Raw genomic sequence first — 15,411 nt, forward strand, 5'->3', positions numbered from 1 at the left:
CAATAATGTTAACAGGTTGAGAGAGAGAGAGAGAGGGAGAGAGAGAGAGAGAGAGAGACAGACAGACAGACAGACAGACGTCACGCTCATTGATAACTGATGACGCATGCGCTGTTACTTCAATACGACCTCGATGAGATTTGTTCCAAGAATATTCAATAAAACACGTAAGCAACAAAACAGTCAACGAAAGTTTCCACAGCGAACGAAAATTAGATAAAAGTAAGTGTAATGTTACTTGAATTATTTCACTCAGAGAATTTTTCAAGATATAACAAAGGGAAAATGTGTTAAAGAAACAAATATAAATGTTATCGAAGATAAGATAAATTACTCTTCTACCTATCTGGATAGTTTTATTTTTATTTATTTATTTATTTGTGTGTGTGTATTTTAACATTTTAAAGTTTTGGTTCGATTCGATTCGAAAAACAAGTAGTACCGATTTAAGTTAACCCGACAAGAACATGCCGTCTTCGGAGTGTGGGTAAGGTTTCAAAACTCAAAAAAAATAAACAAAGCACTGACATTTATTGAGTGAAGTTCTATCAGTATTTTGTTTTATTTTCATGATTTAAGCTATTATTGAGACTTCCTAGATAACCGTTTGATGCCGGCGGCCATCTTGTCATTGTAACTTACCAACACAAGCAGTGCCTTGTCAAGGCACTGCTTTGTTTCGAATTAAATAGACGCTTCAAAATATGTTAAACCATAAAAAGCTTATCAAGGAAGGTAGAAGAGTAACTTATCTTGCCTTTCATAACATCTAGGGGTAAATGTTACCTTTCACTACAACAGAATACCGAGCACTACTGTGGCGTAGCTTTTTTTTTTTTTAATTTATATATATATAGGTTTCCGGATTCGTTAAGAACGAATATGACATTCAAATTCGTTGCAAATTTACCATTTCTTGGAATTGTTTTCTCATGAACGATTGCCATTTTGTAAAGAAGGCGCAATGCTTTAGATAGTATTTAATACCTGTTTCTTCGAAGAAGCGATGCGTAAAGAATAAGTTAAACCTTATTTTTCAAAGAAGTTGCAATAATGTAACCTTCATGCAAACAAGTACATTTTAAAAATAAATTGTCTTTATTCTTCGCATGCGAAAGTCTTTTCCCCCTTTTTCTTTTTAATTTAATCTTTTCTTTTTCGCAATAATAATAATTCTAACAATTTAATTAACAAAAATATCGTAAAAATTGAATTTAACGTAAAAATATTATTTAAAAAATAGTGCAATAACTTCCGTGCATGCACTCTATTTTCAAGCTAAATTCAAATTTTATGTCTTTTTTGGTCAATTTTTATTTTCTTTCCGACTCAACATTCAACATTCACCTTTTAAAATGATAACTTTTATAGATCTACGGATTTGTTGTAAACGAAACGTATTAAAAACTGGGGTAGCAGTTTTCCTGATATTAAAACATGATTATTGAAAATGTAATCGTATGATTAAAATTTAATTAATATATTTTATTTTATAATTTAAAATTAAAAACCTTGACCAATTAAAATGAAATTTTGGGTACTTATGTATGTTTAGTGCCGTGCTGAAATAATAACGTTATTATTTTTAAAATCATTCTTAATGAGGAGGTGAGGATGTTTTGTAACTATTCTGTGCTTCCACCTTACAAGTTAATAATAATAATAATAATAATAATAATAATTATTATTATAATAATAATAGTAATAAAAGATATAGTGAAACGTGAATTTAAACTGAAAAATTAAATTTTTATAACATGATGATCATGTAATCAGAGTTTTTTTTTCTGTCTGTTTCGATTTACTCAAAACCGCACACACCTCGTATTCTCATGTATCGTTCTCTTCTTCCTCTTCTACTTCTTGCTCTTTTTCTTCCTTTTTTTTTCTTCTCAGTCGTCAGCAGCGTCGTCTTTGTCTTGACTACGTTTTTCCTTCTCCCTTCTCGCTCACAGTGACCCGTTTTTATGCTAAGCTGAACTCGTGTGTGCGAGAGAACACAATATTTTGCGTGATTACTTGGCAATATTAACCGGCCGCCGCCATCTTGCCATTTTTCTTTGGACGTGCCCGCTTTGCAGAGTGCACACCTCGAGCATTTGTCAGGTAAGCCCGTCTGTTCGCAATTTATTACACACTCCCCCCTGATCTCATTATCACAGAAAGAGCAGGGAGGCGGTGGCTTTTTTCTTCGAGTGCTTCTTCGGAGAGGGGGATTCGGGGCTTCATCATCGTCTGCGCTGTCTTCCGTGACACGAAGGTCGGCGAACCTAAAGCTGAGCATCGCAGTATCACTGTCCGGGTCTTCATCATCAGCAGGAGGGTCAGTACTTTGAAGGCTACCACTCTCAGTGTCGCTGTGCATTGAAGCCGTCATGAACCAGAATGATGGGTCGCTGGTCACGGATTCAATTTCACTATCTTCGTCAAGCGGCAGCTGCGTTTGGAATACTGATCTTAAGTCTTTAATATGACGAGGTACTCCATCAACTTGCACCGCCTGCGGGCTGATCACTTCAGTGACATGACCGGTTCCGTAGCGAGTCGTGCACTGGCCTCGGGGTTTTTTAACCCAGACGACATCTTCTTTTATGTTCTTTTGTGGCGGCTCCGGTTCGGGTAGTGAGCTGCTCTCCAAACCTCTCACCCTGACACGGTATGTATGTAGCGCGTTGGCTGGCGCGGTGGAGGGTGAAACATCGTCCTTAGGGGTGACGTTGTACCAATAGACTGCTTCAGGTACCGTACACCCCTTCCGCACTGCGATTGTCTTAACAGTTCTGTGATTGCGCTCAATAATCCCGTTTCCACTGGGAACATGGGCACACCGAAAACGCAGATAGACACCCCAGCCATCTGCAAACTGTTTAAACGGCTCACTAACAAAAGCGGGGCCATTGTCGGTGAGTATCTCAGAAGGAGGGCCACGCTCGAGGAACACACCTTCAAACTCATGGATAATGGCAGCCGCGTCCTGCCGGCGAAGGGGCCGCCACAATGAAAACCTAGATGGTCCACAGTCGATAAGCGTCAAAAAATGCCTCCCGTTGTAGTGCGTTATGTCCATCGCAATCCTATCCCAATTACGCTTCACACTGAGTATTCCCTTCTTCCACCGGACAGGTGCTGGGTCGATCGATCGGCAGGTGTTGCAGCTTCCCACAACAGATTTCACAGCCCTCCGAGACACAGAGGGGTCAACCAATCTGGTGAAGTAAAGCGTTCGGTTTACATCGGGGTGCCCGCTTTGGCAATGGACATCATTAATATGCTCCGGGCTGAGTCTATGTCCCACTGCAGCGCAATTTACAGGTGCTGACTCGTTCACTTCTTTTGGCAGGTCTAGCCAACAGCGTGGCACTCTGGTCAGACGATCCGCCTGATTCAAACAGGACTGCACCAGTGTCACATCTATGACCAAGTCGTATTCCTTAGTGGTTTCGGTTAGGGTAGCAAGCCGCCTCCGGATCAACATTTCGGCCGACGCCTTCGTTGTCAGATGTGCTTTTCCGTTCAAGGCATTGGTCATCCACCGATGCACACACGTGGAATCCGTGATGATGTGAAGGATTATAGCCTGCCACTGAAGCGCTAGATTGACTCCTTTCAGTGTAGCATCGAGTTCAGCTAGGTTTATATGCTTGGCGTCATTCTCCGGCCAAAGCCAGCAGGCATCTTCTATTATCCTTCCGTCGACCGCCAGAGCAACGCCAAGGGCAAGTGAGCTGGCGTCTACCCAAACTGTAAATTCACTCCCATCGACGCACCAGCTCCCCCGTACAGGGTCATCATTGGTCACTCTGGCCACAACTTCCACCAGCATGCTTCGCAGGGCAGGATCATGCACCTCATCGTCCCATCTAGTTGACATAGAAGTTGCCCGTCGCTTTATGGCCGCTACAGCCACTCGGAGCCACCCACACACAGAGAAGTGACCCACCAATTTTCCGCAAATGGAAAACGTGCTCCGACGTGTGTTGGTAGATGGGATTTCCGGGATTTCACCACTCCTTCCCCATTGAAGGCCATCTGCACTTCCGCTCACCTGCAGTCCGAGCACTTTCGCCCCATCCTGTAGCCGCTCCGGCTCCTTGCACGACAATCCGAAGTGCTCGAAGTGTTCTTTGACCGCCTGGGCAGACAGGAGGCTCTCATTGACAAAAATATCGTCTATATACGACGATGTCGCATGTTGCACCGCTTCATCTTGACGCCGGATCGCCTGCATGATTGCTGTCATGATGTTAGGGGCTACATTCAGGCCGAATCCTAGCCTGGTCAAGCAATAGCGAGTTCCTTTGATCATCACCGTCTGGAACGGCCACAGCGATTTCTCAACACGTATTTGCAAGTACGCTCTTCGCAAGTCCAGTATGACTGCTTCCGCACCCTGCCGCCGCCACTCCCGTAGTTTATGAGCACAGACATCAGCCTTCTCAGTGTGTGGGTCAACGTATTCATTAAGTTCCCGGTAATCAAGAACAGGTCGAACTTTCTGCTTGTTCTCTTGTCTGACAGCCATCAGGGGAATTAGCCCCCGCGGGGGCCCGAGCTCATCCTCTGGGTATGAAACTAACCAGCCATTATCCAGCCACACTTGAAGTTCTGCCTCGTACTGCCCCCTAAGCCACGCAGGAGGGGGATACTCTGTAAGTCGATTCCGCAATGACACTGGTGGCGGGTCGCCTGCCCATTTCCAGGACGCTGTCCAAATGTTTGTGCCCTTATCATATTCTGCATGGAAGTCGGGCTCATCGAGAGTGATTGCTGCACACATTTGTTTGTTTGGTCAAGAGAAGCTCACATCACCGGCGCCGTTCACAGTAATTCCGCCTAGCTGTGTGATAGCGTCCATTCCAAGGAGAAGGTCATATCCAAACAGCTCCCCATCGACCACTAACACCGTCACAGCAACCGGAGAGCCATTGCCAATGCTGATATGAACAACGCTGACTCCACAACGCACCAATGAGCCTTGGCCGACAGTAAGTACAGGGATCCTTCGTTTCTTCCATGTGGCGCAATATTCCTTTCGAAGAAGGGTTTGGGTACAGCCGGTGTCAACCAGCGCTGAACGTTCACATCCATCAACTTGAACTGTTACTGCAGGCAGCGCTTTGTTCAATGCCGCGTTGGGGAGGGTGCCAGCGCTGCGGCGTCCTCCCCTTGCCCGTTTCCCGGACAATTCCGCGCTATGTGGCCTGGCTTATTGCATTGGTGACACCGTATTACTTGTCGTGCTCCATAATTAGGGGTGCGCCTTGTACCGCTTTTGCAGTCTCTGGAAAAGTGGTTAGGGCCACCACAGGTATAACATCGTAGACCCTTCGTTGGCGAGTCCAGAGTGTCAACAGCTGCGGAGAATAGTTCTCGATCGTCTTTCAAGATGTTTCGTGCTCTAGCCAATAACTCCTCCAATCCAATCTCAGTGAGTCTTGACGATGCTCGCAGCAGTCGACTTGCCTCATCCGGAAGTCCCGACAAAAAGGCGCATGCCAATATGCGATCACTTGCACCGCCGAAGGGAGTGGCAAGCTTTTTCAAGTCGGCCATGTAGACATCCACTGTCTCCCCCGGCCCAAGTCGGCGTTCGGAAAACTGCCTCCAGGCGACAAAAGGGTCTGTACCAAATGCCTCGTATAGCGCTTGTGTAATCTGCTCCATGGTCGGATCCTCCCCTAGCTGCTGGTACATGGCATAAGCCCCTTTAGTGAGTCTCAATGGGATAACCATAGCTGGTTCTTTAATCTTGCACAACCGGCAAACGCGCTCAGCCTTTTCCAGCCATTCGACCACCGAGGGACCAGTGGGGGAGCCATCGAATTCCGGAATTAATCTGATGTCAAATTTCTCCATACCAAAGCCGGAATAGCTTGTAATCAGAGTTTTTTTTTCTGTCTGTTTCGATTTACTCAAAACCGCACACACCTCGTATTCTCATGTATCGTTCTCTTCTTCCTCTTCTACTTCTTGCTCTTTTTCTTCCTTTTTTTTTCTTCTCAGTCGTCAGAAGCGTCGTCTTTGTCTTGACTACGTTTTTCCTTCTCCCTTCTTGCTCACAGTGACCCGTTTTTATGCTAAGCTGAACTCTAGTGTGTGCGAGAGAACACAATATTTTGCGTGATTACTTGGCAATATTAACTGGCCGCCGCCATCTTGCCATTTTTCTTTGGACGTGCCCGCTTTGCAGAGTGCACACCTCGAGCATTTGTCAGGTAAGCCCGTCTGTTCGCAATTTATTACACAGATCACATTTTCAATAATCATGTGATTATATTTTACCCATTTAAAGTTTGTGAAACATGTGTAAAACAAACAAACAAAAAAAGCTTGTGCTCGATACCGGTGTCGACCTTTAAGAGTTCCTTTTAGTGATTATCTGGTTCGAGGATATTTGTACAATAAATGGCAAATCTGCCTAAATTGTTAGGTGAAAGTACAGAATAGTTAAAAAAAAAAACACTCTCCCTTCCCATATTAAGAATGGGTTTCTAAATAATAACGTTATTATTTCAGCACGTTTTTTTTTTTTTCTGTTTTTTGTAAAAAAAAAAAAATTATATATTGTAAAAATTGAATTTTGCTTGTTTTGGTGCTTATGTAGAGAACTTTTTTTCTGTGACATGACGATTAAGTAGATACCATTGATTTTACTTGAAATTCAATATTTTCAATTCCGCTCTAATAACAAAGAGACACTTCTTCACTCATGCGCAACCCTATACGCAAACCTATGTGAGTAGCTTGTTTACAAAATGGCAGTTGTCCATAAGAAAATAATTCCAAGTAAGAGATGTTAATACCATCCAAACAGTAAATTTGGAACAGATTTAGGTGTCATATTCTTTTTTAGCAGATCCCTAAACTCCTAAAAAAAAAAAAAAAAAAAAAAAAAAAAAATACACTAGAGTGTTCAGTGTTCTGTTGTAGTGAAACATTTTCCCATATATTTGTTTTTTTGACAACTGTTTCGATTTGTTGTAAAATCTTCCACTCTTTTGTATAGATATTCTAATAACTTTCTCGAGATATCAGACTGTATTCGTTATTGAAGTGGAAGTAATGTTTGGAGAAATATAGCGCTAATTTTGATTAAATAAACTAAAACCTTTTAAAACTATTATAAAATTGCTTTTAACCTTTTTAAATTTTTAATTTTAGGTGAATGAGGTAAATAATAAATGCTGTTTTATTTCTACATTCACATTTTTTTAAATTTCGATTGAGTGAATACGAGAAATACAGATAGTGTTAGAAATCTGATCACTGGATAAACATATACACATTGAAATAAAGAAAACAATCTCTTCCCAGCATTTAATATGTAACTATCATCGACGCTGTTTATTTTATTTTATTTTTATTTTTATTTTTGTGTGTATTGAAGGCTAGAGAAGCAGGGGGTACATAACGAAAAAAATGTTTGTTCATATCTGATATTTATTTATATTTTCAATTCACCAAAAAACTGTGTTCACTTTGCACAGTCACAAAAATAAGAAATAAATTGATTTTTCACATGCAGTATAAGATTGGGATTAGATAAAGATGAACATTTTAAAGCTGCAATTAAGTTTGTTTTGTATTTTTAATATTTAATTTTAGGTGAATTACATACATAATAGCAAACTTTATAATTTTATCAAATTTCAACTACCAAAAGTGAAAATGTCACATAATGAAAAGCTAATGGATGGTTTGATTTCTCTTCAATTGATTTATCATAACATGCTATTCATATAATAAGTTTTCCACATTTAATTCAATGTATTAATTTAGCAATCTAACGAAAATTGTTTCAAATAAAAATAGTTTTGTTTTAGCTTAGTTCAAATTAAATTTTATTTAATTATTTTGTTAATTTTGAAAAATATGAATTACCATGAGTTAACACTTATGTCAGTTAATTTGATGTTGGTTGATAGACTAGACATACAAACTGTTATTCTGAAAATCATGAATTGAATAAAATAAACACCATTTCAATAAAGAAGAAACAGTGAAAAATATCTCCCTTTAAAAAAATAGAGCAAATGTTATTTATATCATTTGAATAATTCGGAATACAATTCTCGTCTTGGGTGTGATTTGTACAATGTGAAAAATATATTTGGTTAATTAATTCCTATTTCAGTCACGAAATTACGAACTGATATTCGAGCTAAAATCTCACTTTAACTATTTTCTTCAGCCAAATTTCTATGCTAATTCTGATCACTTCTGGTCTTTCCACAACAACATTACAACATCCTTTATCTTGTGGTGACTAAGGTGGAATTTTTGGACCGGTCATATTTGTTGAGTATTTTCTCACAAAATCTGTACTTCTTTAGAAGTGTGGGTTTCTTTGGAGAGGTGGGTTTCCATTTCTGTCTTCGGTAAATTGTCTTACTGTCTGTTTCATCGTCATGTATAATACTCTTTGACCTGCTCTCTGAAGACCTTATCCTGTCAGAATCTTCCTACAATAAGAATACACTGTTGTGCGAGTGCACATTCTTCACATGTTAGGGCACTGCATCTACCACAATGAACTATGAACTGATTATTTTAGTTACTAAACCTTTGTCAAATTGCATGGTGTACCAATTCTACAGTACTTTCACCCATGTACAATCTCCAAACTGGTAAGAGCTGTGTTCAATTTCTTTTACCCAAACATCATAATGAGGAATCACATTGATTCGTGAGATCAAGTGTGAATCATCATATTTTGCCTTTAGAGAGCCTCTAGTAGATACAAACTTTATCCACATAGAAACTATTGCTTTAACCATTATTGATTAAACTCTTTTGATAAATAAGTGGTGTGTCACACTTGTTGGTGTCCACGATTTTTGTGAATAACCATGATTCACATTACTTATAACTCATCTATGGGTACATCACTGATCAGGAACTTAATTCTATTTTTCTTTTACACTGACCAGTACTGTGGGACATGAATAAATTGGTCGGGTATATTTTTAATTGATGAAAACATTTCATCCACTGAGAACTTGTACATATTCACCAGCCCATTCAGTGTACTCAATCGTCCACGAATGAGGATTTTGCTGGCTGTCTTGTTTTGAACTCCCAATTTTCCAGTGAGAGTGCACAATACCTAGTGGTACACACATGCAGTGGCCATTTGTCTGTGCAAGTCTTTGTCTTGCCACTGGAGAGTCAAATTGATGCCCAGTTTAATTAAAGTAATATACTGGGTATTATTTTCAGAATGCAGGCAAAAAACATCTTTCAACACTATTTCATATTTTTCCAATCCAGCCCCAGTTGTTGGTATATATTCCTAGCCTTCTACAGACCAATCATAACAAGTTGCCATACTGCATTCACATGTTTCCACAGTATATGCTGTAACAAGGACTATCACTTTATCATCTCAACCTTTTGTGGTTTAACTATCTGTCTGCTTTATTATTCTGCATGCCACACCAAGCCACTGAAGATGGTGCCTAACAAGCCGTCCACAAAATAAGAATATGGCAGAGATGTGGAGGAACCTTTTTGACGCCATTTGTGCATTTTAGCAATGCAGACAGGGTAGTTTGCGATAGCTTTAACTGGGCACATTTTTATTTTATTCTGCTGAATTATAATGATCAACTAAATCTAAATAAAAATTGACAGAACTTCTTTTTACTGATACTGTAATTTATACCAACTCTTAACTTTGTGTTTTCTCAGTTACAGAATCTCTCCTTGTTATACTCCCCAATCCATCTGTCCTAACGCAGCTATATCCCTTTATATACAAATTAATGCCTTTATATCCTTAAACCAAAGGTCACCATGATCTTTAGCAATTATTTCACATCGAATATTCCCATGCCCAGATTAGCACTTTAATCTTGAGCCCTTAATACACTACCAGACACAAGTAGCAATCAATGCATGCTTAAACATTACTAGCCCTTCAGGCATAGCATTGATGCTCTCATAATCAGGTATTATATTCTTCTTGATTTCCTATCATACACAAAAAATATAATATCCAAACATCTGACTCTTGAATTGTATTAAAAATTCTGTATAACATGACGACTCCCAGTCTCTTGCAACTTTTCCATTGCTGATATAAACTGCTCTTTTAAGCCAAACAGTGATGCCTCCTATTTTCTTTTATTGAATCTAAAACAACAGATCAAATCCCAGAGGTTGACTATGCACAACCATAATATTGATCCTAACGAGATTATTTTCATCAGTAGAAATAGTGATTACTCTACTGTTGCAATATGCATAAGACGCACCTCCAATAGTTATAATATCCACCTTTGCTGTCTTCTAGGATTGGCATTGAATCAAATCTTTTATTGCCTGCTAATAGTTAAAAAAAAATAAGTTTGAATGCTATATCCTATCCACATAAGTGCCACATTCTATCCACAATCTATATTCCTGTGAATATCATTTGTCCATATTTGACCTAAAAGTCGAATCCATCTTACATGTTTTGCTACTTATTTCACCAATATTGTCATGAGTTTCTAAAATAATATACATCTAAAGGCTTTGTTTCAATATTTTCACCAGTTATAAACAAGCTGACGCACATCTTTTTATTAAAAAAAAATCTGTTAACCTAAAATACATAAACATGTTTTCATTGATTATTTCAATTCTAGAACAATTTATATAAGATTATGAAGTGTAAAGTATTTTGTATATTATATGTATATCTCTTTTAATCATTTGAAATAAATAGCATTCATAATTTTAATGACTATTTAAAAAATAAAGGAATATCTTTTCATGTAACTTTGCATTCTGTCAGTTACACGATATATTTTGTGAACAATCAATCCCATAACTTACAGATATATAATAAAATTTAAAAAATATTGACTAAGATTACATTCTAGAACAATTTATATAAGATTGTGAAGTATGAACTATTTTGTATATTATATGTGTATCTATTTTATAATCATTTTAAATAAATACTTATGGAACTTTAATATGTTGGTTTAGTTTTTGAATACCAGAATTCAATGTTATATTTTAAGAGTCATCTATAGAATTACATAATACGTCGATTAAAAATACACATGATCAGAAAATACATTAACAAATACTGTTATTTCGTCTTAAAATAATCAGTTATCATAAATGAATGCAATGAAATATTTAAAACAGTCATTGTATTTAATAAATATGGAATTCTTTCTTGCATACAATTTATGTTTATTATGGTTGCTTTATTAATCTCTTATTCATTTACGGGGTGATCGATCAAAACCAATGGATGTTATAAATATTTTAAACAGTCATTATATTTAATGTAATAATTTGGAATGCTTTCTTGCATACAATTTATATTTATTATGATTGATTCATTAGTATCTTATTCATTTACAGAATCACTGCTCAAAACCAAAGGATGTTATAAATATATACAAATTAAATAAAAAATAGTAACAGAAATATCCACAAAAGAAACGATTTATGCTTTTGAACTGAGTTTCTCATTATTTTGCTATCTACCACTCTTTGAATGAGCTATGCAAAAACTGACTAGCGAAAAAGCTTATAGCTGTGAAGTGTGTGGTTCAGTATTTTCGAAAGAATCTGCATTAAAAATACACGTTCGAATACATACAGGTGAAAAACCTTATTCATGCGAAGTGTGTGGTTCAAGATTTTCACGAACATCTCATTTAAACATCCACATGCGACGACACACGGGCAAAAAGCCCTATGCCTGTGAACTATGCGATTCTGCATTTTCAGACAAATCAACATTAAATGTACACATGCGCATACACACCGGTGAAAAACCATATTCATGTGAAGCGTGTGGTTCATCATTTTCACGTCCATCGCATTTACAAGTGCATAAACGAACACATACCGGCGAAAAACCTTATGCATGTGAAGTGTGTGGTGCATCATTCTCACAAATATCCAGTTTACAATTTCACATTCGAACTCATACTGGAGAAAAACCTTTCGCTTGTAAAGTGTGCGACTTGAAATTCTCTGGAAAATCCAACTTAAAAATGCATCTGCGCACACACACTGGTGAAAAGCCTTTTTCATGTGAAGTGTGTGGTGCAGCATTTTCAGGCAAATACAACTTGAAAATCCACATGCGAAAACACACGGGTGAAAAACCTTTTTCTTGTGAAGTGTGCGGTGCAGCATTCTCTGGAAAATGCAATTTAAAAACACACATGCGTACACACACTGGTGAAAAACCTTATCCGTGCAAAGTGTGTGACTCAACGTTTTCACAATTGTCCAATTTAAAGATACACATGCGAACACACATTAAATGAAACAAGTGGCAGTGTTCTCTGACAAAGACATACAGGCAGGCAGATACATAAAAGACAAAGCCATCATGCCAGACATTGTAATATGGAACAAGGCCAAAAGACCTTCACTCATTATTGATGTTACCATCCCAAATGATTATGGCCTTAATAGAGCTAAACGTGAAAAAATAACAAAATATTGGGACCTAAAGAATGATTTAAAATTACATGGTCTTGAAAAGAAATAAATATTATACCAGTTGTGATAGAAGCAATTGGCCTAATAAAAATAATTTTCAGAAATTTTTAGAAGCAATCCCTGGAAGACTGAACTGTAATGAAATGCACATAGCAGCCATAAAGGGAATAGTATCTATCTTTAAAAGAGCCCTCGGATATAAATTTAAGTTGTATTGAAATCAAGTGTTAGCTCCAGGAGGGATTAACCCATTGATCTCTTAAAGCTAACCAAAGTAAAATATAAAGAATGAAACAAGTGCAGGTTCTGAAGTAGTGTGAACAACCTGACATCCAGCTATAAGATTCTGCTGGGGAACACATACTATACAATGCAACACTATAGAATGTGTAAATATCTCTAAAGGACCATATCCCTTGTTGCAATAAATCCTGGAAAAAAACATCAGAAAAACAACTGGAAAATCATACACTATCCATTTTTACTGTATAATTCTTATACCTATGTATATTAAATGTCGCTGTGGTTCTTGGTAATACTCAAATATGCTATAGTCATTACAAAATAGGCACTATCAAAGCCCGAGACCCGGGAACAGATTGGTGACAAGCAGACATTTTAAAACGCAAAAACACCCTTCTGAAAACAAAATAACTTAAAAAAAGAATGAAAATGAACAAACAAATAAATAACTACTTTATCGAAGAAAATGAAAAAAGTTTTATATGTGACGCTTTGATGTGTATAAAACTATTCCTATAGCTGTGTACCTAGGAAATAGAGCTGGTAAACCTATGAAATGGAAAAGGAAGTAAAAAAACTAGCAGTGGCAAACCGTCCTCTTGTCAATATAATGCACAAAAAGTATTTTTTCCTTTCTTTCTTGAAGTTACAACAAATTATCGTGCATTTGATATTATCTTCCACCATTCGTTCTCATTCTAAGCTGTCCAACAAAAAACTCAACTACACCCTCATGCTTTAGAATTCATCCCATTTAACAGTTACCAATTGTGTTCATATGCAAATTAATGACATACGTTCAACAATGAGCGACCTACAAAATTATGCTTGTCTTTTCTACGTTTTCTGCTGGCATTTTACAGGCTAAGCAAACATGAGTTCATTTGTGAGAGTGATTTCTATTACATCTCCTCTTGATATCACTATCACATAAATAGCAGGCAGATGGTGATCGCCTTTGACGTGTACTTCTATGTAGAATTGGAAGTGTCACTTCCTCATTCCCATCTTCCTTATCACTACCGGCACGTTCCACAATTTCCTCTTTTGGTCCTGTGGACAGCATTTCTGAACTCATCCAAAGGGGTAGTAGAAGATCAGGGCTATTCTCAAATTGTATGTTTCCTTCCTCATTGTCCTCTGAGGTAGAGGAGACACAACAGGGGCGGGTATCTTTCACATGATGGTGGACACCATCAACGAATATAGTCTGAGGACTTATTATTTTTTCTATTCGTCCATTACCAAACCTTGTAGTGCACAAGCATTTGGTGGTTTTACCCAAACACGATCTACCACTTTATACGGTGTGTCGACAACTCTAACAACTGATAGTGTGACATCTATTCTTTTTATAACTGTTCGTAGTGGTAAATTCCATTGGCTTGCAGAGTTGATGGTGTTGCATCATCCTTAGGTGTCACATTATACCAGTACACAACTTCTGAAATAAAACACTGCATCCTGGCTGCAATTCTTTTGATGGTGCAGTGACACCACTCTGCTTCCCTTCAGGACAATATGTACAACGGTAGCACATTATAACTAAGTCATATTTAAATTAAGGCGGAAAGTTTCCTTATTGACTGGATTGTCTCGTATTCAAAAAGAGGGAGAATAAGGGGCTTTTTTGTATTCAGCATGCCCGCTGATTGGTTAAGGAGAATTGCCAGGTTTTACTAAATATGTACGACTAAAAATGATGTCCAATCATTGCACGGCTAAATTGCCACTGCTGCTGATTAAAGCAACTTCAACGCAGGCGATCAGCTGGGTTGATCAGCATAAAATATCGCAAAACAATCTTGTAATCTATATATTTATAAAAGTGAAATTGTCTGTATGTGTACATTTCCCTACCAAACTACTCTGTCAATTTTCAGTCTACAGACCTCAGATTTGACATAAGGGATATTGAGATTTGGGAAAATCTTTTTGATCAGTTTTCGGCCAGAAATTGGCTGTCAAGGAGTCAAAGTTCAACAGTTTGACCTTTAAAAACTTTGCCAAACTTCGTCGCCAATTTTGGGTTTAAACACTTGAAATTTAAGATGTAGGTTACTTGGACATAGATCAAACTTTTTAATTTGATTTGAGCCCTAAACAATAAATGTTAAGGGATCATAATTGGAGTCAAAGTTAAAAAAAAAATTGACCATTGCGGTCTCTACCAAATTACTCAGCCAATTTTTGGTCTAAACATTTGAAATTTTATATAAAGTGTATTCAGAACTAGAGCAAGCTTTTTAATCGGTTTTTGGCCGAAAATTTGACTGCTAAAGGGTCAAAGTTCAAAGGATTTTACCTTTGCAGTCTCTAGCAAACTATTTAGCCATTTTTTTTTATCTAAACATTTGAAATTTTACAAAAAGGGTATTCAGACATACAGCAAGCTTTTTAATCAGTTTTTGGGCGAAAATTTGGCTGCCAAGAGGTCAAAGTCGAAAGAGTTGACTTTTGCAGACTCTACCAAACTCCTCCATTAATTTGAAATTTTAGATGTAGATTAACTGAAGATGAGTCAAACTTTTTAATATATATATACATATGCACATAAAGTCATGGCCCGAGCAAAGCTGGGTTTAATTACTTGTAAACAATAAAAAGAATTTACTCAGAAGTTTCGAGAGGTTAATTTTTGTAAAATATCTTTTTAAGTCCATGCCTAAAAAGATATTAACTAAAGAAAAGTCCCGATTTTTAAAT

At 37.5% G+C, this 15,411-nt stretch overlaps 1 protein-coding gene across 1 annotated transcript; it reads left to right on the forward strand.

Moving 5' to 3' along the window:
* Nucleotides 1-2: 2 nt before the first annotated feature.
* LOC145241948 (uncharacterized) lies at nucleotides 3-14,165 on the forward strand. Its single transcript, XM_080104822.1, has 2 exons — nucleotides 3-222; nucleotides 11,365-14,165. Exon 2 carries the CDS (start codon nucleotides 11,508-11,510, stop codon nucleotides 12,282-12,284), a length of 777 nt encoding a protein of 258 aa, XP_079960948.1. The 5' UTR covers nucleotides 3-222; nucleotides 11,365-11,507; the 3' UTR covers nucleotides 12,285-14,165.
* The last annotated feature ends 1,246 nt before the right edge of the window (nucleotides 14,166-15,411 follow it).

The sequence above is a fragment of the Euprymna scolopes genome, chromosome 21 (assembly GCF_053919585.1).
Source record: "Euprymna scolopes isolate OS-2025 chromosome 21, ASM5391958v1, whole genome shotgun sequence".
NCBI classification, from domain to species: domain Eukaryota; kingdom Metazoa; phylum Mollusca; class Cephalopoda; order Sepiida; family Sepiolidae; genus Euprymna; species Euprymna scolopes.